This window comes from Leptinotarsa decemlineata, unplaced genomic scaffold, assembly GCF_025532065.1.
Source record: "Leptinotarsa decemlineata unplaced genomic scaffold, Ldec_3_MD MMD2_tig00078422_RagTag_RagTag, whole genome shotgun sequence".
Taxonomy (NCBI): Eukaryota; Metazoa; Arthropoda; class Insecta; order Coleoptera; family Chrysomelidae; genus Leptinotarsa; species Leptinotarsa decemlineata.
The window spans coordinates 15766495-15791848 of NW_027412747.1; the positions used below are offsets into that span (position 1 = coordinate 15766495).

The 25354-nt window shown below is 39.1% G+C and overlaps 2 protein-coding genes across 2 annotated transcripts in view; one reads left to right on the plus strand and one right to left on the minus strand.

Moving 5' to 3' along the window:
• nmdyn-D7 (nucleoside diphosphate kinase homolog 7) overlaps positions 1–25354 on the plus strand; it is a 212235-nt gene that overhangs the window by 92936 nt on the left and 93945 nt on the right. The gene's annotated exons all lie outside the window — the stretch shown is intronic.
• Positions 21108–25354, minus strand: part of LOC111503874 (RYamide neuropeptides) — a 68060-nt gene continuing 63813 nt past the window's right edge. The window contains exon 5 of the mRNA XM_074186154.1: positions 21108–21321. Coding sequence (XP_074042255.1) covers positions 21294–21321 — 28 coding nt within the window. The 3' untranslated portion in view covers positions 21108–21293. The remainder of the gene's footprint in view (positions 21322–25354) is intronic.

Consider the following 25354-nt stretch of genomic DNA (forward strand, 5'->3'; position numbering starts at 1 on the left):
ACACTGCGGGTGCAACCTGTTAAATGACCAAATCGATTTAATTTACTCTCCGGTTTTTAAATTGGCACATGCGCATTGTGAACTGTAAATTCAGGTACTCAATCAAGTACCTGAATGGTATATATTAGCGAATGTAATGAATCATTCTTAGTTTATTGTTTAAGTTTGAAAATGTCCATATAGGACGAAACTGCAGTAACGTTAGTTACAAATAAAAGTGGTAAAAAACATAGAAATTTTCATTTCTCTTTTCATCAAGATAGATGAATCATTTTGCTTATTAGTATACCTACTTTCGATTAGCTTCTATTTCTCTACCTATTGGAGCGAGAGTAAAAATTTCGTAGTTAAAATGTACAAGTGTCACTTTGACATTAATCCGAAATTTACCATTTGATATTTTATAGAGAACCTCAAAGTGAAGAGATTGAAACGAAAATCCCACAAATCGCATACATTAGACCCTGACGAGGACTTCGAATCCTATTTGAGCAACCTGAAAACCAGCCACCAATTAGAGGATAGCGATAAAGGAGAGCAGTTGGCGGTTAATAACGTCACTTTCCTGAGGAAAATGCGTGAAAAATGGAATGAACACAAAGGCAATTGTTACCTAGTGGAAGTACTAACGGGACTCCAGGCATCGATACAAAGCGTATGTGAGAACGTCGTATTGCTGGATAGGGTGGAGTTTTTGAAAGAAAGGGGTATTCATTGTCACATAGAAAAAGTGACTGATGATGTCGTATCCCCGAGATGTTTCGCCCTGGTAGCTTTTAAACATTAATTCATATGTTGAGTAGAAGGACGGCATCAGAAACTCCGGGTATATATGTTCCTCGTGTGAATAAAAAATACATACGATCGAGAATGTTCAGAGTTTTTCTTTTCCTATTTCTATGATTTCACTACTTATTTATCATTACAGGTCTACTCATATCAATATTCAAATTATAATATTCACGTTTGAAATTACTTCTTTGGGTCTCTTTCCATGTAGCTTGTAAATGGCCTAGCTTTGAGTCGAAATTTATCACTATACGAACTTCAAAGAATAAAGTTATATTAATATCATTTCTAGAAACATGTGGATTCGTTTTCCGATGTCCTTTCAGGTTAGCTTCCCAACTTTCTGCTACCGCAGTTGTCGGTTGATTGGTCAAACCACCAACACTGATATAAAAACTTGTCAAGTTGACTTGGGGGTCACACCAATAGGTGGTTCCACTTATGTGTCGCTTGCGTTTACGCAGTTATTTTCATCAAGTACTTTTCTGGTTTTTCACATTCTGTCTACATAGTGCGGAAGTGTCATAGCGTTCGGTTGTGTTTTCGCCAAGATTTCTGGTTGATGATCAGCCGTATTGTGGTGTTTCTGGCTTGTGATAGTGGTTCGTTGGTTCTTGTGTGCAAACGAAGAAACGTTTCCGGTGAGTACGACTAAATATATCATTTTTCGTTGCGTTCAACTGCTCAGAGCTTTACTGTCAGTTTTAAGCGAGTAAAATGTCAAGCAGTATGGAGGAACTGCTTCGCAATCTGGCTGGGAGGGACAAGACCGAGATCATTAGCATCATTTGCCAATTGATCTCGTGCTTCGGCCTAAACCAGGCAGATTTGCAGGGCAATACATTGCCAGTCTCTGGGCCCGGCTGTCAAAATCTGACAGACGGGAATCAGGGAGTGGCTAATGCTCCGCCTGCAAGTGACAATTCTCTCCGTGACAGCGATCACGAAAGCGTACACTCCTCCTCTTCCTCCGCTTTGAAGAAGAGAAGAATCAGCGAAGATTTTCCACCTCTACCAGATGTGTCCACAAACAAGGTAGACGAGTGGATTAAGAAAGGTAAACAACCGAAAAAAGCAAAAAGATTGCAGAAGAAGGTTGTATTAGACGACATCAGGGACGAAGCGAAACAATATTACTCCGAGTCCGAGGTTTCGTCGCGTCCGGTGACACGAAGTCTGGCCCGCGAGGTGGCCACTTCTCTCTCAAATGAAAATATGGACACAAGTCCAGCCGTCCAAGCTGACAGTGCTTCTGATCATTCAGAACGAACTGTCAGGACTATTCAGGACCAGGAGCCTGGCCCCTCTGCCCCACGTAAGCAGGAAAACCAGCCTCCTACCAAAAAAGTTAAAATCCCACCAATTGTCGTTCGTCAGAAGGACAAGTGGGTTAAGCTGATCAAAACAGCAGCCGAGGAGAAAATAAATTTCTCCAAAGCCGTCAATCTTCATGACGGCATTAAAGTTCAGCCCTCGACTCCTGACGATTATCGTCGATTGTCGAGACTCCTTGTGACGGAGAACATCCCCCATCACACGTACTCCCTCCCTGAAGACCGGCAAATCCGTGCCGTCTTCAGAGGATTACCTGAGCACTTCTCAGTCGACGACATCCGTGAGGAGTTAGAAGCCAGAGGCTTTGATCCCTCCTCAGTAACAAGGATGAGGCGAGCAAACAAGCCACTACCCATGGTCCTAGTACTGGTCTCCAAAGACCAAAAGGACATATTCGAGATCAAAGACCTCTTGAGTGTGAAGGTGCAGGTTGAACCCCAGCACCCCAAAACTTCGGTGGGTCAGTGCCATCGCTGCCAACGCTTTGGCCACTGCCAAAGGAACTGCATGGCAGTTCCAATATGCGTCAAGTGCGCCGGCAGGCACCTCACCAACGCCTGCAAGAAAGCAAGGACTGACCCCCCAAAGTGCAATAATTGCAAAGGGGTACACACTGCCAACTATAGAGGCTGCCCTGAGTTTCCTAAGGCTCAGAAGTCTAGAGGCAAGCCAGTTAAAAAACCATCTCCCCCAGGCAGACCTGCGGGGTCTGGTCGTGTTAAGGAAGGAGTTAGTTTTGCCAGAGCAGCATCCAAGGGTGCAAACGGCTCGGCAAAGACTGCTCCTTCTCAACCTATGCCCTCACCTCAGACTCAGGGGGCTTCAGACATCTGTGCCGCCTTGGAGCAAATGAAGCAATTATTCTGCAAATTCCCCGTGCTCGAAAAAATGTTCACGGTGAATAATAACGTGCTAACCGGAACCGCCAATGTCTAGACAACCGACATTGCCTAGATCTTTGAAGATAGTCTTTTGGAATGCCAATGGCCTTCTACCTAAGAAACTCGACTTTGAGAATTTTCTCATTGAACATAACATCGATGCGGCTCTAATCCAAGAGACGCATCTGAGGAATGAATCCGTTGTCATTCCAAATTACAAGTTCTTCCATAGAGAACGTATTGGACGTGCTGGTGGGGGAGTTGCCATTCTTGTCAAACGATCCCTCCAGTGTGTCCAATACGGCATTGACAGTGCTCGGTTACACGGAACTGAGGCCGTAGGGGTCGAAATTCGACTGAGACGGGGTTGTCACAGATTAATCTCTGTCTATAACCCTCCAACTAATCTTTTACTCCCAGAATCACTGGATGAATTGCTGATGGGTAGTAATATTCCGACAATTGCTGCTGGCGACTTCAATGCCAAGCACGGACTATGGAGCAGAGCCACCAATCGAAACGGCCGAGCGCTCCATGCGCATGCCGACAGACACGAATATCTCGTGCTGGGACCGGGTGAACCTACGTTCTATCGCGGGCAGTATAGGCCTGACGTACTTGACATCGCGCTTCTCAGAAACGTCACTCTGACCAGCGAAATTTACGTTCAGTCGGAACTGGACTCCGATCATAATCCAGTAATCCTGGTATTGGGTGATGAACTTCCTTCCCCTGATTATTGCATGAGATATAAGACGGACTGGGATGTCTTCACAACTCAGCTCGGAGAGATGCGCGCCCCTCCTGAGGGTCTCCGCTCTCCCAACGAACTCGACGCGGCAGTTCACCGCTTCGAGATCTCCGTGAATGATGCTTTTCGGACGGCCACCTCCAGCGAGGAGTGTCCGCAGAAGAGCTATAATGAGTTTCCCCCTCGTATCAAAGCCATGATACGAGAGAGAAACCGCCTGAGAAGGCTCTATCAGCGAACACTCTTCCCAGGAGACAAAACAGCGGCAAACAGGATGGCCAATCAAGTAAAACAGGCCATCATTGACTACCGAAATGACAGGTGGGAGGAGCTGTTGGAATCCATTGAGCCTGGAGGTGACGAGCTTTGGCGAATCACTAAAAGACTCAAGGGAAAGAAGACAGCTCCCTCACCCATTCACGGAGAGCGCGGAGTATGCTACTCCCCCGCCGACAAAGCGTTGGCTTTTGCTGACTCGATGGAACGTCAGTTTCAACTTAACGTTGACGACAATGACGACATCGACCGCGATATTCAGCTCGAAGATCGGGTTCACCGTATCCTCAGGGAGGATGACGATGATGTCATTCGTCCGGCTTCTGTGGAAGAATTGAAGGGCTACATCAAGGCTGCAAAAGCCAAGAAGGCCCCGGGGGCTGACTCAATAACTAACAAGTTGTTGAAGAAGCTCCCGGAAAACTGCGTTGAGAGCCTTTTGAGCATTATCAACAGCTCCTTGGCCCTAAGATACTTCCCCAGAAGGTGGAAACATGCGGTCGTCGTCATGCTCCCAAAACAGGGGCAGAACCGGCTTTTCCCGCAGAATTATCGCCCGATTAGTCTACTCTCGTCGGCGGCTAAGCTAGCTGAAAGAGTCGTACTCCAAAGGCTCAACGAAGAAGTTGAGGACCGAAATGTTCTGCCTGACGAGCAATTCGGATTCAGGAGAGAGCATTCCACTGAGTTGCAGGCTCTGAGACTGGTCGAAAACACCATCGCGGAGTTGAACAGGAACAAAAAAGTCCATTTAGTTCTATTAGATATTTCGAAGGCCTTCGACCGCGTCTGGCATGAAGGCCTTCTTCACAAACTAATCGCATTCGACCTGCCTCGGGGCCTGATCCGGTGGATTGGGTCTTTCCTGAGAGGCCGAACATTTCAGGTTAGAGTAGAGGGCTCTCTGTCTGACAACAGAGAGATCCTCGCTGGAGTGCCACAGGGGGCCGTGCTCTCTCCCACGCTATATTCTCTTTACACCAGCGACCTTCCGAGGTCCGAGCATGTGAAGGTATCCCTCTACGCCGATGACACGGCTCTCCTCTCATCTTCCATGGGTCGGGAGCTCGGGATCGTCTATATGCAACGTGCATTGGGCGACCTCGAGCGCTGGTACCTCGAGTGGAAGATCCGAGTGAATCCGGATAAAACTCAGGCAATAACCATGGGAAGAACGATAGCTTCTCCGGCCATGAAAGTGAGAATCTCTGGAAGGGAGATTGATTGGCAAACGCGGGTCAAGTACCTAGGTCTTATTATAGACCGTAGGCTCACCTGGAACCCGCACCTGTTAAGCGTGAAGGCAAAGATCCAGGGTCGGGTGGCAAGCCTGTACCCTTTGATCAATAGAAGATCTAAGCTGAGCCTAAAGAACAAAATCACGATCTATAACATGATGTTCAAGTCTGTCATCATGTATGCTTCAGGCGTTTGGGGACAAGCGGCTCCGACTAATATCTCCATCTTGGAGACTTTACAAAATAAAATTTTACGGATGATTGTGAATGCTCCGTGGTTCGTGCGGAATGAAGCCATCCGCAGAGATTTGAAGCTGCCTTCCATTCAGCAGTCCATTCAGTCGAGGAATCGGCGAGTTTTAGATTATGCTGAAACTCACGAAAATCCTTTAGTCAGGGAAGCTATAGATTACGCTGTAGACGACCCCTCCCGATATAGAAGGCCCCGACACTCTGTCGTATGAGGCCCCTATGTCCTCCGTTAACAGATGAATAATATCTTCATCTATCTCACCCCAGCCAGGTAGGGGTATAACGCGAAGGGCGGTATGGATGTCTAAGGACTTTCATGCCACCATCAAACATCAGTTGTGACCCATTTGTCTCTCTGACAAACTTCAGTTAAAAGGGGAAGGGGGCCAGGCTCCAACCTGAATAAAGTCAAGATGGTTAACGTCGTCACATTTTGTCTAATCGCGTTCGACCTGCCTTTCCTGAAAGACAGAACATTTCAGGTTAGAGTAGAGGGCTCTCTGTCTGACAACAGAGATATCCTTGCTGGAGTGCCACAGGGGGCCGTGCTCTCTCCCACGCTCTACTCCCTTTACACCAGCGACCTTTCGAGGTCCGAGCATGTGAAGCTATCTCTTTACGCCGACGACACGGCTCTCCTCTCATCTTCCATGGGTCGGGAGCTCGGGATCGTCTATATGCAACGTGCATATAGACGTGCATATATATATATATATATATATATATATATATATATATATATATATATATATATATATATATATATATATATATATATATATTTCGTTTATGTAGTCTTCATACAGTTTATATAGTCTCAATACAGTCTTCAGAGACGGTTGAAAATATATGGTTAGTTAATAGAAATGAAATAGTAGATTTTTTTCACAAATTTTTATTTTCAACTTGTGTTATTTTTGTGTTAACAAATTATGTAACACTTGTAATCCTCAAATGATTTATTAGCTCCACTACGCTTATGTAACCTTTGGGTAACAAATTTATTAGTTCAGATAATTCACGCAATGTTGAACGTAGCTTTTTTTCTCGTTATTCCCAATCAATCGACGACATTTAGAGAATCGACGTTGGTATTTATATATTTATTTTTCTGGACGTCCCTGGCATTTCCGGTGACAATTTCGAATTGACCGTCGTATTGCTGAAGACGTTCGTTCTTCAGTGCATGAAACTGATGGCACGACATGACAAGAGAAGTAAATGATATTATTCATCGAATGATATTGTTAAACAACATTCGTTTGTTTGAAGATGGTTGACAATGTTTCGTGGTGCATTTCATTAGTTCGGACTTCCATTGTCTAATATGATATAAATTAATTTGAAATCCCTGAAAGAATCTGTAAAAACAAATTAAGAAGATTAGCTAAAAAATAACAATTATATTAAACAAAATACTGAAATTACAATGAAATAACATACAAGCAACAAACAAAAAATAAAGAAATTGAACTATTAACACGAGCTGTTAACCCACCCACACGGGACAGTATCTAAACCAGGAATCCAACCACCATCAATCGACTAAGAGAGGAATCATCAAGACTCTATATACATAGTACTTGTATAGTGTATAGTGTACAGTACTTGTACTTTCCTACATCAGAGGATTGTGGGAAAGGATAAGAAGGTCTCGAAAAGGAATTAGGCATCATCAAAAATGATCTTCAACGGAATGCTTACTCCATAGTGATGGTGAAACACAACAATTACGCTTTGCGATCTGTCCAAGGCCTTCGACTGCGTCTCTCACGACATTTTGATTGAAAAACTTCATTACTATGGAATCAGGGGCATTCCTCTTTCACTTATAGAATCCTACCTGAAAAATTGTCATCAAGCCGTATCTATTAATAATATTACATCAGATTTCAAACTAGTAAAACATGGTGTACCTCAAGGGTCCGTATTGGGTCCACTTTTGTTTATCATTTACGTGAATGACATTTCATCTTTCATGAACCCCTTCAAAACTGTTACCTTTGCAGATGATACAACCTTCATCTATTCACATAGAGAGTCATCAGAACTCTCTAAAGTATCTGAATAGGTAGAAGATAAAGCCACAACTTGGTTCTCAGTTAACCGTTTCAAAAAAAACTCAAAAATTATGTTTTTCTACTAGTAATACTTCATCAGGTATAAATACAGTCAAATTATTGGGCATTACCTTAGATAGTACTCTCACCTGGTCTCACCATATCGACCAACTAAAAAGTAAATTATGTAGATCTCTTTTTCTTTTACGACAACTTAAAGAAATTGCCAGTTATGATATCCTTAAAATGACATATTTTTCACTCGCATATAACCTATGGTGTTATACTTTGGGGTAACTCCACTAATGCCTTGCAAATCTTTAAACTTCAGAAAAAAGCTGTCAGAATTTTGAGTAATGCCGGTTACAGAGATCATTGTCAACCTCTTTTCTTAAAACTGAAAATAATGCCGCTACCACTGTTATTTTTGTACAGTGTCTTGGTAGAAATACATAAAAACACGGCTCTTTGACAAAACAATCAGATATATATGATTATAACACCAGAAATGCAAACAGAATTCGTACCAATCGGTACCGTTTCAGTAAGAGCCAGAAAAATACCTTAGATTATAGTCTTTACAATTACTTACCAGAAGATTTCAAGAACCTTAGTATAACCAAATTTAAAAGAACATTAAAGGCTCATCTTTTGAGATTTTGCTTTTATTCTGTCAGTGAATATGTCACCCATTTTCGAAATCTGTGATATATGTATGTTATATACAATCATTAATTTTTATTAATCTTTAAAAAAAAAATATCAATCTATTGATGTATCTTGAATGACTTGCTACAAACATTTATACTAATGTAACGTAGTTAATAAACTTTACTTTACTTTACTTTAACATGAAAAAGAAGCCGACACAAGCAGTACTTGTACTTCCCTACATCCGAAAGGATAAGAAGGATCGGGTCCAAGTATAACATCAGAACCTGCTTTCGATCTAGGAAAACCAACTGTAGCAGCTTCACGAAAACCAGGCCACCAAACGCGGACTGCGATTCCAACACACACATCGAGGAGAAACCAGCAAATCCGGGATAGCAGAACATGTTTGGACTCAGCAACATAACATCAAGTGGGCTCAAGCTGAAATCATCCACAAGGAGGAACACTGGTTTAGGGGAAAATTCAAAGAAGCCTCATATATGTTGTCCAACAACGCATTTAGCCAAGCTAGCGTAGAGATACGTAACATATGAAAACCTTCAATCAAGCGGATCACGACCAACTCCCGCCAAACGGTCAGCTCCCGCTAAATTCAATGAAGCGAAGATAAGGAAGAGGGGATAGGTGAAAGCACGCGAATGACCTATAAATAGTCAGATCTCGGAGAAATAAGTGCACCAGTCGAAAGGGTAAAGGAGCCAGGCTCCAACCTGTTTAAGCCAAGATGACACGAACAAACGCAATAAGTCCAGTTATCACCCGAAGACGATTGTGGATACTAACAATCGAAACGTCGTGAAGATAATACTCCTTTTCGACCGTATGATCATGTGGTGAGAACTCCTGATGCACTATGCCAAGGTAATCGAGGAAAATAGTGATCAAAACCAAGACCTATCTCCACAATATTTGTTTCAGTGACGAATGTACATTATTTTCAAACGGCAATGTTCACAGACAAAATTGCCGTTATTGGAGTGAAACGAACCCTCACGTTTTCCTGGAAACACATACCCAATATCCAGAAGAAATTAACGTTTGGGCAGGAATATTGGGAAACCATATTGTATGACCTCTATTCAATAATCACAATTAAACAGGGGAAACTGTTTTTGAATATGCTGGAGACTACTGTTGACCCTCTCATCACTGAAATCTTCGAAGCGAATCCTAATGAATTCGATATGGATATGGTATTCCAACAAGATGAAGCAGTATCACATTACTCCAGACAGGTAAGAAACTGTTTAAATACTACCTACCGCCTACCGAATGGCCAGCCCGTTCGCCAGATTTGACACCTTTGGACTTTTTTATGGGGCTATTTGAAGCAAAAGGTGTACGAAACTGAACGCACCCAGTCGCCATCTTGAAAGTTTCATCTGTCAATTTCCCTTCAAAAAATAAAAGGGGGGGCGTTAAAGAAATGCACTGTATACCTACGCCTCTCCCTTCAAACGACTATGAAGAATTATTATATCCAAACACAGAAAATAGTTTGAGACGTTCTGTTGCAAATCAAGTTAATATCTGAGGAGATAGCAATAGCTTTACTTGCTTCCTCATTAAATGCCATGGCCAGGTAATGCCACTCCTCAGTTCTATTCCAGAAAAGACCAAATATATGTGAATAGGTAGAAATATATTTTCTCGAGCTCAAATCATAAGGCTTCTCTTCAATTTACATGCATGTATGTCATTTTCCAATTTTTATTAGAGCAGTTATTTCCAGATTGTTGTGTCTATCGTCGATATCAGCAACATATCGAACATGCAGGAGTAAAAATAACACTGTTGACTGGAAGAAAAACGTGTCTAGATGGAATGATTTACCGGAAACGGATATATTGACAACATGTTCTGGTGGAAATTTTATTGAATTGATAAGGTCTTTTGTTTCGTTCTTTTTGTTATTTTCAAGATAGAATTTATTGTTCAACTTTCATACATTGCCAATATTCATTACAACTCAAAAGATAACATGTGAAATAACTACTTCACCGGCTAATAACACAACGGATATTGAATTATTTCAACTGTATTTATTCCAGTATATTATTTTTTCGCCCAAATTGATATTACTATTTCTGATAAACTTGTATGATATTTCTCTTTAGCACATTATACTACATGGGCTGAAAATTCTCGGGCCTAACACATAGATTGTGCGCTTTTTCAGTTAGTACTAACCTTCAAAACAAAGCTTTTGAAATTTCATATTATTATCACGAGTTCGTAGTGACACTATTTTTGTTATTTTTAAAACAATGGAACGAAAACAATTTCGTGTTTTAATTTTACACTGCTTCTTGATGGAAAAAAATACCATTCAAGCGAACTAATGGCTTGAACAGTCTTATAACGACACCGCTACATCAGAAACAATAATTAAACGTTGGTTTGCTGACTGGTTAGGTAGGGTTAGGTCTAAAGTGAGTGGGTCTATTCGACCCTTCCCCGCAACCCGTGAGGGTTTATTGTGGCTCACACCTATTCACACTCGGCCACATAAACCCAGCTTCTTAACGAAGCCGATTAGTTTGTATGGTGAGTGTTGTTTCAGGTCAGATGGTGAGAGTACGGCTCTGCCGAACTCTAAGAACCTGATTCGGTCCCCAGTGGGGCAGGCACAAAGTATATGCTCTGCTGTTTTATCATTTTCCAAACAGAGGCGACACACACTGTCTTCCGACAGTCCAAATCTCTGCATATGATGATTCAAGTAACAGTGGTTAAGAATGCCTGTTAGACATCGTAGTTCATCCCTACTGAAGTCCAACAACTGTTTGCTATTAAGTTTCGAAGGGTGAATAAACGCCTGGAAGATTCTACCAGAAGTCCACAAATCTTCTTGCCATCCAGGTGTTCAATGTTTGTTTGGCAAAGCCTAAAGCGATGCCAATGACAGGTTCTGGTTCGATGAAGCTGCTTGCAGCACCCTCCTTTGCAAGGAAGTCAGCAGCTTCATTGCCTTCCAGGCCAGTATGGCCAGGAATCCAGACCAGAGACAATCTGTTAAGTCTTCCTATTGAGGAGAGTCGTTTTTGGCAATTCGCTACCAATTTGAACGTTGCTTGGTAGGAGCCAAGAGCTACCAACGCCACTTGACTATCCGACTTGTGTGTGAGGTTGGATTTATCCAATCTCTCCGCACACAATTTAATAGCGTAAATTTCCGCTTGAAATACAGTTGCCTAAGTTCCTTGGCAGGTAGATATATCTGTCCTGGGTATGCGACTAAAAACACCTGCACCGGAACCGGAAGGTGTTTTTGATCCATCTGTGAACCAACAACTGTCTGCTCTTAACATTTCCTTTTCCCGAAGGATCCAGTCCTCTCTACTCGGGAATAGTACTTTATAAGGCAGTTCGTATTTGACAGTTGGAGGCATAAAGTCAGTGGTCATTTCTATAATGCTGTGAGTTCCAGGTCAACCAACAGTCTGCACTATGCATTTAATTGATTTGTGCAATTGGTAATGTGCACAAGTCTGTATGCAGTCCATCTAGCCTCCCTCTCCAGAAAAATGTGGAGAGGAGGTAGATCTAAAAGGATATCCATGGCCGCTGACGGTGTGGTACTGATGGCACCACTGATAGCCAGACAAGCCTGTCTCTGTAAGCCAGAGAGTTTCGCTTGGGCCGTTTTCTGTAAAGCCTTCGGCCACCAGGCAATTGCACCATAAGTGATCATTGGTCTGACAATCATCACATAAATCCAATGGATTTCTTTGGGACCTAAACCCCAAGTTTCACCACAGATCCTTCGACATGTCCATAGAGACAGTCTGGCTTTGTGTAAAATTTTTTACAAGTAGACGTTCCAGGTGAGTCTTTCATCAAGGACAATGCCAAGATATTTCACCTTCAAATGGAATGACCTCACCATTGAGGGAAAGTGGCGTTAGATCATCCAATTTTCTCCTCTTGGTGAAGGGGATTAACACAGTTTTACTGGGGTTGACAGACATCTGCTCCTTCAGGCACCAGCTGTGAACAACGTACAACGTGCCTTGGAGGATATTACAAGCTACCCTTCCCGACGTGCCAGATGACTTTGCCAGGATGACAAGGTCATCTGTATAAGCTTGCAGATCAACTTTTCTTCTGTCGAGGGCATCAAGCAGACTATCCATCAGGAGCGACCACAGAAGGGGAGATAGAACCCCACCTTGAGGGCAGCCCCTGGTGACACTGAACCTTATGGCCTCTCCTTGAAGAGCCGTAGTTGCACTTCTATTTACTAGCATGGCATAGATCCAGCCAGTTATGGTCGATTCTATACCTTTTTCTGGCCATAGATTCAGGTAGTGCATTGTCAAATGCTCCTTCGATATCAAGAAATACAGCAACCGCAATCTCCATCGCATCGATATGTGACAATGGATGAAACGTGGGTCCATCACTTCACTCCGGAATCAAAATGATCGTCATGTGAGTGGAGAGCAACTGGTGAATCTTGTCCAAAACTCCCGAAAGCACAACAATCTGCTGGAAAGGTTATGGCCTCGGTATTTTGGAATGTGTGTAGTGTAATATTCATCAACTATCTTGAGAAGGAAAATACCATCGGTGAATAATATATAACGTTATTGGAGCGTTTGAAAGCCGACATTGCAAAGAAACGACCGCATATGGCAAAGAAAAAAAAATTTTTTTTCAAGAGAACGCACCGTGTTACAAGTAAATCGAAACAATGGCAAAATTGCATCAATGGTGCTTTGAATTGCTTTAGCATCCATCGTATTCTCTAGGTCCAGCCTACAGCATCTTTTTTCTATTCGCAGACTTCAAAAAATGTTCACTGATAAAAATTTCATTCGAATGAAGAGGTTATTGCTGAAACTGAAGCCTTCTTTGTGGCAAAAGATAAATCGTTCTATAAAAGTGGTATTGAAATGTTAGAGTGGCGCTGAAATGACTGTGTAGCTCTTGATGGATATTACGTTGATGAATACATCCAATTTTGAACAAAAAAATGCGTTTTTTTTCATAGGCACGGGAGTTTTCAGCCCGGGTGTTAGCCTACTTTCCATTCATCATTTTACAATCATGTTTTAACAATGTGTCATACTTACCTGGCTGGTTCGGTGTTTTCAGCCTGAGTATACCGATGATTCGAAAACTTTCAAGTTTACCACGCGCTGATGACATTTTGCTTCTAATTTGCAATTTCCCCTTTTCGTCTGTTACGAAACACCTTACATTATTAGATAAGGAAATTATTATCTAGTGTGACCATCTATGAAATTGAAATGAAAGCAAACTCGATGAACAAATAAGTTAACGTGCATCAAGATTTCTATAAAAATGTTTAAATTCATTATCAAAGTGGAAATGTTTGAGATACATGAAATATGTGTGACAATGATGTTATACAAAAATCAAACATGTCAAATTCCTACCAACGTAAAGTTTCAGTTAGGTTAGAACATGATGAAACATGATTACAACCAATATACCGGGTGTCCCACATTTTATGTGACAGGCAATATCTGGTTTGTTGAAGGAGATACACAAAAATGTTTCATACAAAAGTTTTAGGAGTTCATGAGAGCTATATTTTCTTATATATACAGGGTGTTTGGTGTAGGTGCTACAGAGCAAAATTCCATTTTTTAAAATAGAACGCCCTGTATATCATTACATATTCAGATGCTACGTTAAATTCTGATATCATTTCATGTTTGGTTTTTGAAATTCGGTTACAGCGTTGTTGAGTTATTGCACTTTTCCTAAAAATTAAGTTTCAAAAAAACTGATTTACTCTTTTATTAAATTGAACTAAACTACTACTGAATACAAACCATTATTCTCACCTCTATGATACGATATCGATATCAGTTGAATATAATATTGAAATTCTTGAGAATGTGACTAACTTGAGGATGAATTGCTTTATATTGCACAATTTCATCAAGTAGTTTATGCTTGTTGATGCCATAGTAACAAATGTTGTTGAATTGTATCTACTTGTCAGTCCGATTCAGTGATTCTTTGCAAAACAGTAACTGTGTTCTTTGTGCGAAAACTCCAGTATATCTTTCGCGTTTAGTCCAAATGATTGCATTGATATGTTATTAATTTTTGGGGAATGTCAGAAAAACTGCCGTCAGGCACAACGTCTATACCAAGAACGTTTTCCAGACAGACCCATTCCGTCACGAATGACTTTTTCGAGAGTTGTAGAAAAATTGCGAACTGGGTCATTTCCTTCTACTATAAAGCATCGTCATCATACGAGATCTGTTAGAACTGAAGATTTAGAGATCAATGTGTTGGCTTATATTATTATTCATTCACATGTTTCTATCCGTACTCTTGCAGAAGAAATCGGTGTGAGTAAACCTAATGTACAGAGAATTCTGAAAGAAAATAAATACCACCCATTCAAAATTCAGTTGGTACAAGGTTTGAAACCCACGGACTTTGAACGACGATTTGAATTCATTGCTTGTATTCAGGTAATATTACATGAAAGTCCTAACATATTCAGTCAAATTATGTGGAGCGATGAATCGCGATTCCACAATAATGGAGTTGTGAATCGACATAACAGTCACTATTGGTCTCAAGAAAATCTCCACTGGGTCCGCGAAAGTAATTTTCAAACTACTTGGGGTATTAATGTATGGTGTGAATTGTTCAATGGCCGCATCATAGGTCCTTACTTTTTCAATGAAAATCTCAATGGATTGCGATATTTACATTTTCTAGAAAATGATTTGCTCCAGTTGATGGAAGATATTCCCATAGCAGAACGACAAGGAATTTGGTGGCTACAAGATGGTGCTCCTCCTCACAATTCACAGGTTGTTACTGAATATCTGGATAGAACGTACCCAAATAGATGGATTGGTAATAAGGGTCCATTTCGGTGGCCGGCTCGTTCCCCAGATTTATCACCGCTTGATTTTTTCCAATAGGGTTATTTAAAAGATATTGTTTTCACTACTCCCCCTTTGAATGTGGATGATCTGAAAATGAAAATTCGACTAGCGTGCAGTGATATTACGCCTGATATTATAAGAGCGACTTGTACGAGAGAAGTGATTCGACGTTTCGAAGCCTGTATAATATCTAATGGGCATCACTTTTGAACAATTTTTATGACTCATTTCTAGGTACCTACCATTCTTATGAAATGATTTATCAAGTTATATTATTTACATTGTTATTAATTAAAGATTTGTTTTCGAATACACCTCTTTCAATTTCGCAATTGTTTCATATTCAAAATGATTCCTGACTGAATTCCAAAACTCAAAATTGAAACCATTACTTCGAACACCCAAAATTTTGACTAATTTTCATGTGATCTGATGCAGAGAGAATAATTGTATGAGATATTTTTAAAAATAATAGTCGTTCTCAAGACTTTACATTTTAAGCAATAACTCAACAACGCCGTAACAGAATTTCAAAAACCAAACATGAAATGATTTCAAAATTTAACGTAGCATCTGAATATGTAATGATATACAGGGCGTTCTATTTTGAAAAATGGAATTTTGGTCTGTAGCACCTACACCAAACACCCTGTATATTTAAAAATTATATCAAAATATATCTCTCATGAACTCCTAAAACTTTTGTATGAAACATTTTTGTGTATCTCCTTCAACAAACCAGATATTGCCTGTCACATAAAATGTGGGACACCCGGTATAGTAGCCTGACAATCATGTGCCCTGGTCATATGTAATGAGCCAAGAATATCAACATTTTACATTTGTTGGATCAAAATTTCTGTCTTGGTATAGCAGTTTGATCTTAGGGTTTGACAGTAAGAAATGTATCATTCCGCATCCTTCCATCGGGGAATTCGGAAAAAATTTGGATATTTCATGCCTTTTTTCTTCTACTTTCGAACAATATTTGGTTTATACGGAGCTGCAAACTCCACGAATGTTGTCGTTTACGGTCGAGGAAGACTCCATCAGCTTATTAGCTTGTATCTGCATGATGCTTCACGCTCATCCCCACAGCAGATTAAGTATATCCTGGAGCATAGGTTAGGTTAGGTCCAAAGTGAGTGGGTCTATTCGACCCTCCACCGCAACCCACAAGGGTTTATTGTGGCTCACGCCTATTCACACTCGACCAAATACACCCAGCTTCTTAATGAAAACGATCAGTTTGTATGGTGAGTGGTTTTTCAGGTACGGCAGAGCCGTACTCTAAAAACCTGATTCGGTCCCCAGCGGGGCACGCACAAAGTATATGCTCTGCTGTTTCATCGTTATTGAGGTAGTCGGATAGTCAAGGTGCACGATTTCCACCTTGATACCCGCGACAACCCACCCACATGAGGGTTTTTGTACGTAAGCTACACCTGACGATGCCTTAGATTCAACCGCGCAAACGTTTGCTAACCTGCTCATGGGGGTTTGTTCCTTCACCTGAGACAGATTCTGCGTATGCCGCTCAAGCTTAGCAAAAATCGACATACAGAGCACCAATTACAAGCCAATTCCAATAATACAAGCCTAATTAAAATAGGTAATAAAAGAAGCTTAGCAAACATTGACATACAGAGCACCGATTACTAGGGTATAAGAAAAAGTTTCAAGCGTTTTTGAATGTCATTATCGTGTAAAGTCGAAAATCACTGGGCAATTTATCATATAGTTTAGAAGAAATGTAGGAAAAACTACGAGTAAAAAGTGCCGAGCTGTGTTTGGGAATGACCAAGACAAAGCCATTTCAAGTATAATAGTTGCTAGTCTGTAAAAAGCTAACAAGTTTGTTATATAAATAATCAGGTTTTCTTGTTAATAATTATTTGGATATGTTGGCAAGAATATATAGAGTGCGTAGTTTTTCAAGCGTTAACCATCGGGAGTCATCAAACCTACTTCTGATGTGATCAAATTTACGTATACGGAAGGAAAATGTCAAACAAGAGTTTTGAATTCGGTGGACGAGTTTCACAAAGCTTAAGTTTGAGTTGTGTAGTAAGAATATCTCTATTGGAAAAAATTTGTCTAAAAATGTTATAAGATGATTCACAAAGATCAAATATGTTTAGAAAATCTCAAATCGGAATCACTCCACAAACCAAGTTTTTACTTTCAGAAGTAACAAGGCAAAATCATTTATGTAGATCTTGATGAGGTTACAAGTCAGTCTCCTTTTAGATGTGGGTCCAAATAGCATACATGATGATTTTTTTGCATTCATTTTTAAGTTATGTGCGCATGAGATGTACAGCGAATTGAGATCTTTATTTATGAGTTCTTGTGCTTCCAGATTGCGTTCCGGAAAAGATAGGTAAATTTGAGAATCATCAGATATCATCATATAGATATCTGAGATATATATGTTGAATAAAAGAGGTCCAAAAAGGGAACCTTGTGGAACTCCAAATTTGGTATTCATAACTGCTGATTCAGATTGATCAAGGCTGATACACTGAGTTCGGTGTTCCAAACAGCTTTTAATAAGATCTACAGTACATTTATCCAAACCTAAGTGATTTAGATTATTGCATAAAAGACTGCGGTTTGAGATATCAAAAGCTTTACTGAAGTTTGATAAAACTAAACATGTAATATTATTTTTATCGATTGATTTGAAAATATCATCAGTTATGGAGAGGAGAGTGGAAGTAGTACTATGTTGAGAACGAAACCCAGACTGAACGCTAGTTATGATATTGTAAAAACCTACAAATTTCATCATCTAATCTTTGAGAATCAGTTCAAGCGTTTTAGACAAGGAAGATAAGATACTAATGGGCCTAAGATCAGAATAATGTGTCGGAGCTTTACACTTGGCTAAAGGAATCACAAGTACATGTTTCCAAAAGGAAGGAAAACTCGAGATGATACATGACACATAATGGTGATGTATTCCAACAAATGTGTTTCCACCAAAAGAATCATTCGAAGTAAGATACTGTCCGAATCTACAGCGTTGCTCCTGATTTTATTTAGAAACTTCTGCTGTACAGTTTGTTTGTCAACGGGAAAAAAATGTGCAGTATTCTTAGTTTGGTACTTTTAAAGAAGCGATAATTGAAATTGTGTTTTGTCGGGGAGGAAATTATTGCAAAAGAACTTGATTGATTTCATCTAAATTTTTCAGGTTTGGTGGTATTTCAGGATTTTCTTACGCAAAATGTCTGAATTACGTAATGTGCTCCATATTGCCTTTTTTTTTAAAAAGAACAACTTAAAGATACGCTTTTTTCTCCCGGCGAATAGCAGATGTCTTATAGTTCATCAGTTCTTTATAGCTATCCCATGCTGCAATGACTTTAGTTTGCTTACATTTTTCTAATGCGCGGTCCCTTAAAGATATCATCTATTAGATATTGTTAGTCAACCAAGGAGCGGGTGGCTTAATGACTGTCATTTTTCGGAAAGCAACATGGAGATCAAATAGAGTAATGAGGTTATTGTTGAATGTTAGTAGCATATCGTCAACGTTATCCAAGTTATATATTTCATCCAAGTCAATTAGTGTAAGATCAGTCATAAAGTTTTAAATGACCTTCGAAGATTATCGAAACCACATGAGAATTGGTAACTTCCACTTGAAAACTTGAACGAAAATGAATCCTGTGATTGTCGTCCTGATTTCACCTTAAACGTCATCCTGAGATTAATGGACTTGCAGAGTTAGCTATAAAAATTATGAAACGGGCAATCATTAAGGGAAATGGAGGTCACCATGGAGAAGTCAGTTTATTAATGAATTTTTCTATTGCATCACTGCAGTACGGCAAAACTGTTGCTACAGCGACATATTCGATCTGAGTTGGATCTGCTTTTACCGTCGACAGAAGACACGGTATAGAGAAAATTGTAACAGCACTACCGAAAACGCATTATTTTCAGTTGTGAGTGAAAGACTATCGCCTTAATAAAATCAAATGGTGTATGAGTATTGTGAATGAGGAAATTGGAAAAAGAACATGTATAATCGAGTAGATGGAGTACTAGCTTGAAAGTGGCACACAAGCCAATTGTGAAAATGTAAATGTGATTTTAAATCAGTAGCATGATTTCAACTAGCTTGAATGAAATTATTTTAGATGACAGTAATACTAATGTAGAATCAAATGATATAGATATAGAAATAAAATACTTTGTCTATTTTCCACTTACTTAATGTATTTTTCATTCGGTTTTCACACCATTCTCAAGTATTCTAACACTACTCCTACTCTACTCCTACTCTAACACTACTCCACTAATGTAGAACTTAGTTTAGGTTAGGTCCAAAGTGAGTGGGTCTGTTCGACCCTCTACCACAACCCGCAAGGGTTTATTGTGGCTCACACCTATTCACACTCGACCAAATAAACCCAGCTTCTTAACGAAGCCGATTAGTTTTTATTGTGAGTGGTCTTTCACGTCAGATGGTAAGAGTATGGCTCTGCTGAACTCTAAAAGCCAGTCTCCAGCGGAGCAGGCACGAAATATGTGCTCTGCTGTTTCAACATTTTCCAAACAGAGGCGACACACACTGTCTTATGACAGTTCGAGTTTCTGCATATGATGATTCAAACAGTAACCTGTAACAAGGCCTGTTAGACATCGTAGTTCATCCCTACTGTAGTCCAACAACTGTTTGGTATCAAGCTTCGAAGGGTGAATAAAGGCCTTGGAGTGAGCCAATCCTGGAAGAAGTCCATAAATCTTCTTGCCATCCAGGTTTGGTAAAGCCTAAAGCAACGCCAATAACATGTTCTAACAGAGACTTAATAGATAGTCTTCCTATCGAGGAGCGTCGTTTTTGGCAATTTGCTACCAATATAGACGTTGCTCGGTAGGAGCCAAGAGCTTCCAACGCCGCTTGACTGTCCGAGAATAATTTTATTGACTTGTGTATTAGGTTGGGTTCTTCCAGTTTCTCCTCACACAATTCAATAGCGTAAATTTCCACTTGAAATACAGTCGCATAGGTTCCTAGGCAGGTTGATATTTCCTGGGTCTGCGACTGAAAACACCGGAACCGGGAGGTGTTTTTGATCCATCTGTAAACCAACAACTATCTGCTCTTAATATTTCCTTCTCCCGGAGGATCCAGTCCTCTCTACTCGGGAACAGTACTTTATATGGCAGTTCGTAGTCCACAGTCAGAGATCATTTCCAGAATTCTGTGTCTTTCAGTGTCAACCAGCAACAGACTGTTGCACTCTGCATTAAATTGATTTGTGCAATTGGCAATATGCACAAGTCTATGTATATGCAGTCCATCTAGCCTCTGATGGCCAGAAAAGCCTATCAATCAATCAATCCATTCATTTGCTTTTTATCAATACAAGTGATTCAGCATAGCCAAGGTAGATAAATATAGTACAAATATAGTACATTAAAAAGGCAAAGCATTAAAACTTGCAGTTAAAAAATTCACTTACGTCATTACGGCAGAGATCAACCAGCAGCCCTTTTTTACTTTTTTTGAATTTAATCATATGTAATTTCCTCATATATGGTGGTAGATGGTTGAAGAGCCTTATCACCATAGTAAAAAAGCTTTTATGAGTAATTGCCAGTCGTTGTTGTGGCATAAGAAGATTATGGCCATTTCTGGTCATGGTTGCAATTAACTTGAGGGGTGGTATTTTGTGTCTTGATATAGACAAGACTTTGAAATATGTATAGAGCCGTAATGGTTAATATATTGGATTTTTCAAATAGAGGTCTACAGCTGTTATACCTCAACCGACCGAGTTCTGAGAAGGTCAGGTCAATTATAGCTGCTTCTTTCAAGCGGCTTAAAGTTCTGGAATTAATTTCATATCGAAATTAACACCTCAAAATTAAAATTGATATTGGAACACCCTGTAAATAGTAATTTTAATAATAGAACTAACCCAGCTAATAAAACCACTTGGTGAACATAAAAAGTTTTTATTGCACATCAATATATATATAATCTAGTATATATTCAAGAAATTCAAGTTACGAAACTGTGCCTCGCCCCCAGCCCAAAGGCGAGCCTCAGTTGGGAAAAATTTACAATAAATCTCAGAAGTTATTCAATCACATTTGTTAAGCGTCAATTTTACCCAATCCTTGTTTCAGTCCATAGTCGTCAACGAGTCCTTTCTGAAACAAAAACAAGTTTTACTGACACATGCTATCGTTTACCACAAAATTACTCAGATACAGTGAAACTTCACTAAATGAAACATTCTACAATAAAAATATTGTCAGTTTACTGACTTTTGCTTCCACTTGCACAAGAGTGAGTTTTCCGAAAATTCATCGACTGACATTGTTGAAAGTACAAACAGGAAAATCATGGAAATTTGGCAGAATGTGAATGACATTGGGACAGATAAAATAGTTTTAGTTTCGACCTTCTTTATTTCAAACAGAACACCAAATATACAGTGTGATCCACTAATTGTGCAACAAATGGGAAACTTTTTTATTATCGATTTCTCTGAAAATTTTATTCCTGACAAAAGTTGGTTCATGTTCCAAAACTATACCAAGTGTACCTGAAATGGCTTGATGATGAACATCATACAGAATAGGCCAAAAAATATAAAGTTCGTTCAAGAGTAAAGTACCCTTATTTAGAAAAATATAGAAATATGTTGAAGAGAAAAGTTGCCTGCTATTCGATTTTTTTTCTTTTGGAAAAATTTGAATTACCCGCGTATGATACATATTTTTACTATTTTGGTTTAATATGTATTTGAAGTAGCTACAATCAAATCCGTTTGGAGTATTTTTTATCAAATTGAAGTGTATTTGTAAAATTTACTTGGATTTTTATTTTTTAGGTGACCTTCAACTTGTTTGTTGCAACGTTAAATATAACAGAACTCTAGAATAAAACAAATACTCTTTTTAACGAGGCAAATACTTTACTAAGTATAATGTTCATATGAATAAACTGTTAATAAAAGTATAACATTTCTTTTATTTCGACAACGATGCCTCAACTAGAACAGATATTAAAAAACAATCCAAAATATATCACGGATAGCCATGAACAAAAAACACATACCTACGCCCTAAAACAATACTGTAGTTTGATAGTGTGGCTTCTTGAAACTTGCCTGTAAAACGTTTTCATATTTGCCCTTAATCAAAAATGTCTCGCCCAGTATTATTAACGTTAACTGAAAAGACAGAATTAGTTTTAATCTGTGGTGATGGTTATAAAACAATGCGCGAAGCTGCAAATATTTTCAACGAGCGGCATCCAGACGAACAAATTTGCTGTTCAAGTGTAAGTAGAATTTTAAAGAATTTCAAACAGACCGGCTCACTAGAATATAAACAAAATACGGAACGTACGAAACCTGTATGCACAGAAGAAAACCAGCTTGACGTACTTCAAGCAGTAGGTAGTAGAAAATCTTTAAAGGTCCACCCAAAAAATTAGTGAATATACCGGCATAAAAAACCTCTGTGAAGCGTATTCTCAAGAAACATAAGTACGTACCATGCTTACAAACCTACATTCATTTGTACATTTCAAGAAAGAGACTATGATTTGAGATATAATTTTTCCATGTGGATTCAGACTGAAATAGAAGAACAACGAGATTTTCATCAATGTATTCCGTTTGGAGATGAATCTACTTTTACAACAAATGGGGTTCTATCATCACAAAATTGCAGATGTTGGTCAGATGTCAACTCAAATTTTATTATTGACAACAAAAATCAATACTATCAAAAACAAACGTTTGGTGTGGTATATTGAATGATAAATTACTAGGTTTTTTTTTCGCGAGAATTTGAATGGTGACAGGTACTTGAACTTCCTGGAAACTGAAATAGGAAAGTTTTTGGATGATATACTACTACAAATGTTTCTCAGTGGCTGAATAGCACATTTCGTAATAAATGGTTAGGACGAAATACCGATCCTCGATGGCCTCCTCGTTCTCCAGACCTTACACCTCTAGATTATTTTTTATGGGAATACTCAAAACAAAAAGTCTACAGAGGTCGCCCCTTTAATAATGTTGATGAGCTTGAAACTTCAATACGAGTTCATTGCAGAAATATTCCCGCTAATGTGTTGCGATCTACATTAAACGATTTTTATGAGCGAACAATTAGATGCATCGAAAGAGAAGGTGGACATACAGAGAAGCTTCGATAATTTTTATTGTTAGCACCTGTTAAGTTGTTAAGTTACCTACTGTATTTTTCTGTACTATCGCTTATTGGTTCTTTTTTGTTCATGGCTATCCGCGATAGATTTTGACAGTTTATTCATATGAACATTATACTCAGTAAAGTATTTGCCTCGTTAAAAAGAGTATTTGTTTTATTCTAGAGTTCTGTTAAATATCGTTGCAATGAAGTTGACGGTCACCTAAAAAAATACAAATCCAAGTAAATACTACAAACTGATTTGATTGTGGCTACTTCAAATACATATTAAATCAAAATAGTAAAAATATGTATAATACGGGGGTAATTCAAAATTTTCCATAGCAGGCCATGACTTCGTATCTGAACATAACTTTTAATTCAAAGCAACTTTTCTCTTCAACATATTTCTATATTTTTTGAACTAAGGGTGCCTACTTTACTCTTGAGCGAACTTTATATTTTTTTGCCTATCCTGTATGGTGTTTGTCATAAAGCCATTTCAGGTACACTTGGTATAGTTTTGGAACATGCACCAACTTTTGTCAAGAATAAAATTTTCTGAGAAATCGATAATAAAAAAGTTTCCCATTTGTTGCACACATTTGTCGCATCACTGGTTGCCTGCAATTGACCCATTTCTACTTCGAGGTTAACACCAGCCATGCGCAATCGTAACATGGCCATTAACGCAACCTCCTTAACGTATACAGGTCCAGAGGGGTCAGACCAGTAATTAATTTCATTGTAGCGGTTGGTGTTATTCTCGTGGTTCCTGTGATGTTTAAACAAGCCAGTCGCTGTATTTTATATAATTTTTTGATGACCATTGCTTGTAGAACTTTCGGTCCCCATAACATAGGTCTTATTATTGCAGTGTAGATCCAGGTGACCACACGGGGTTGAAGACCCCATGAGCGTCCCACTGTCCTCATAAGCCATATATGTTTTTTTGCTCTACTCTGTAGGTGAGAGTTCCATGTAAGATTCCATTCGAGGATAGTACCAAGGTATTTCATCTCTTCAGAGAAGTTTAGTCAGAAGTTATACCCAACATTTGAACTGATGTTGATATTTCTATTACACGGTTGGTACCATACAAAAATTTGCAGTTTAGATTGTGCCCACGCAGAGTGAATAACAGCATTAGTCTTTGATGTATTCAAATTTAAATTATTGTTTTTCGATTACTTCAGCACATTTCCCAGAATATTTTCGGCTACAATTTTCAATGCATTCAGATCGTTCTGAGCTACCAATACATTAGTATCGTTGGCATAACATACCGTAGTGTTATGATTCTGGATTCCCAGAAAAAATCCGTCAGATGGTTCTGGAAGAATCAACTGTTGCGAAAGGCAATGAGAGTTGGGGATACATAAAATAAAATTCTTATTGCGTAGGATAAAAACATTTGTCTTGACAGATCGTAAAGACATGCACGGAGAAGCTATTGAATAGCGAAACAGGTGTTGCGTTTTTGTAGTATATTTATAAAATATTGAAAGATGAACGTACTATACCTTCGGAAATATGATAATGCTGGCATCGATATATTCACCCCTTAAGTCCCATGTAGATTCGCGCGTTCTGTTAAATATTTTCGAATATCAAGCATCTCGAAGAAGTTGCGCCATGTTCGTTATCTATTGACGAAAATTGAATGTAGTTATGCAAATAGAGAAACGTTCTGAAAAATTTAATTTTCATATCGCGATACATTGTGAATACGAGACGGATAAAACGGGTTCGACAAAAATGCGTTTGAACGGTTTTTTTTAACTATCGATGATGGTATCTTCCGCCCCCGCACTTAATGAAATGCCGTAAAATGGGGTTATTTTTATCAATTTTCATTTCAAGACGTCAGTATCTTCTGTATAAATTTGCAGAAAAATACGATAAAAAAGCATAATGTCGGTTTTTTGTCTTCTACCCGATAATTAACTCAAAAAACTCTAAATTTATTTAATCTTTGAGAAAAAAATGTTAACCATATGATCAAATTCATACATTG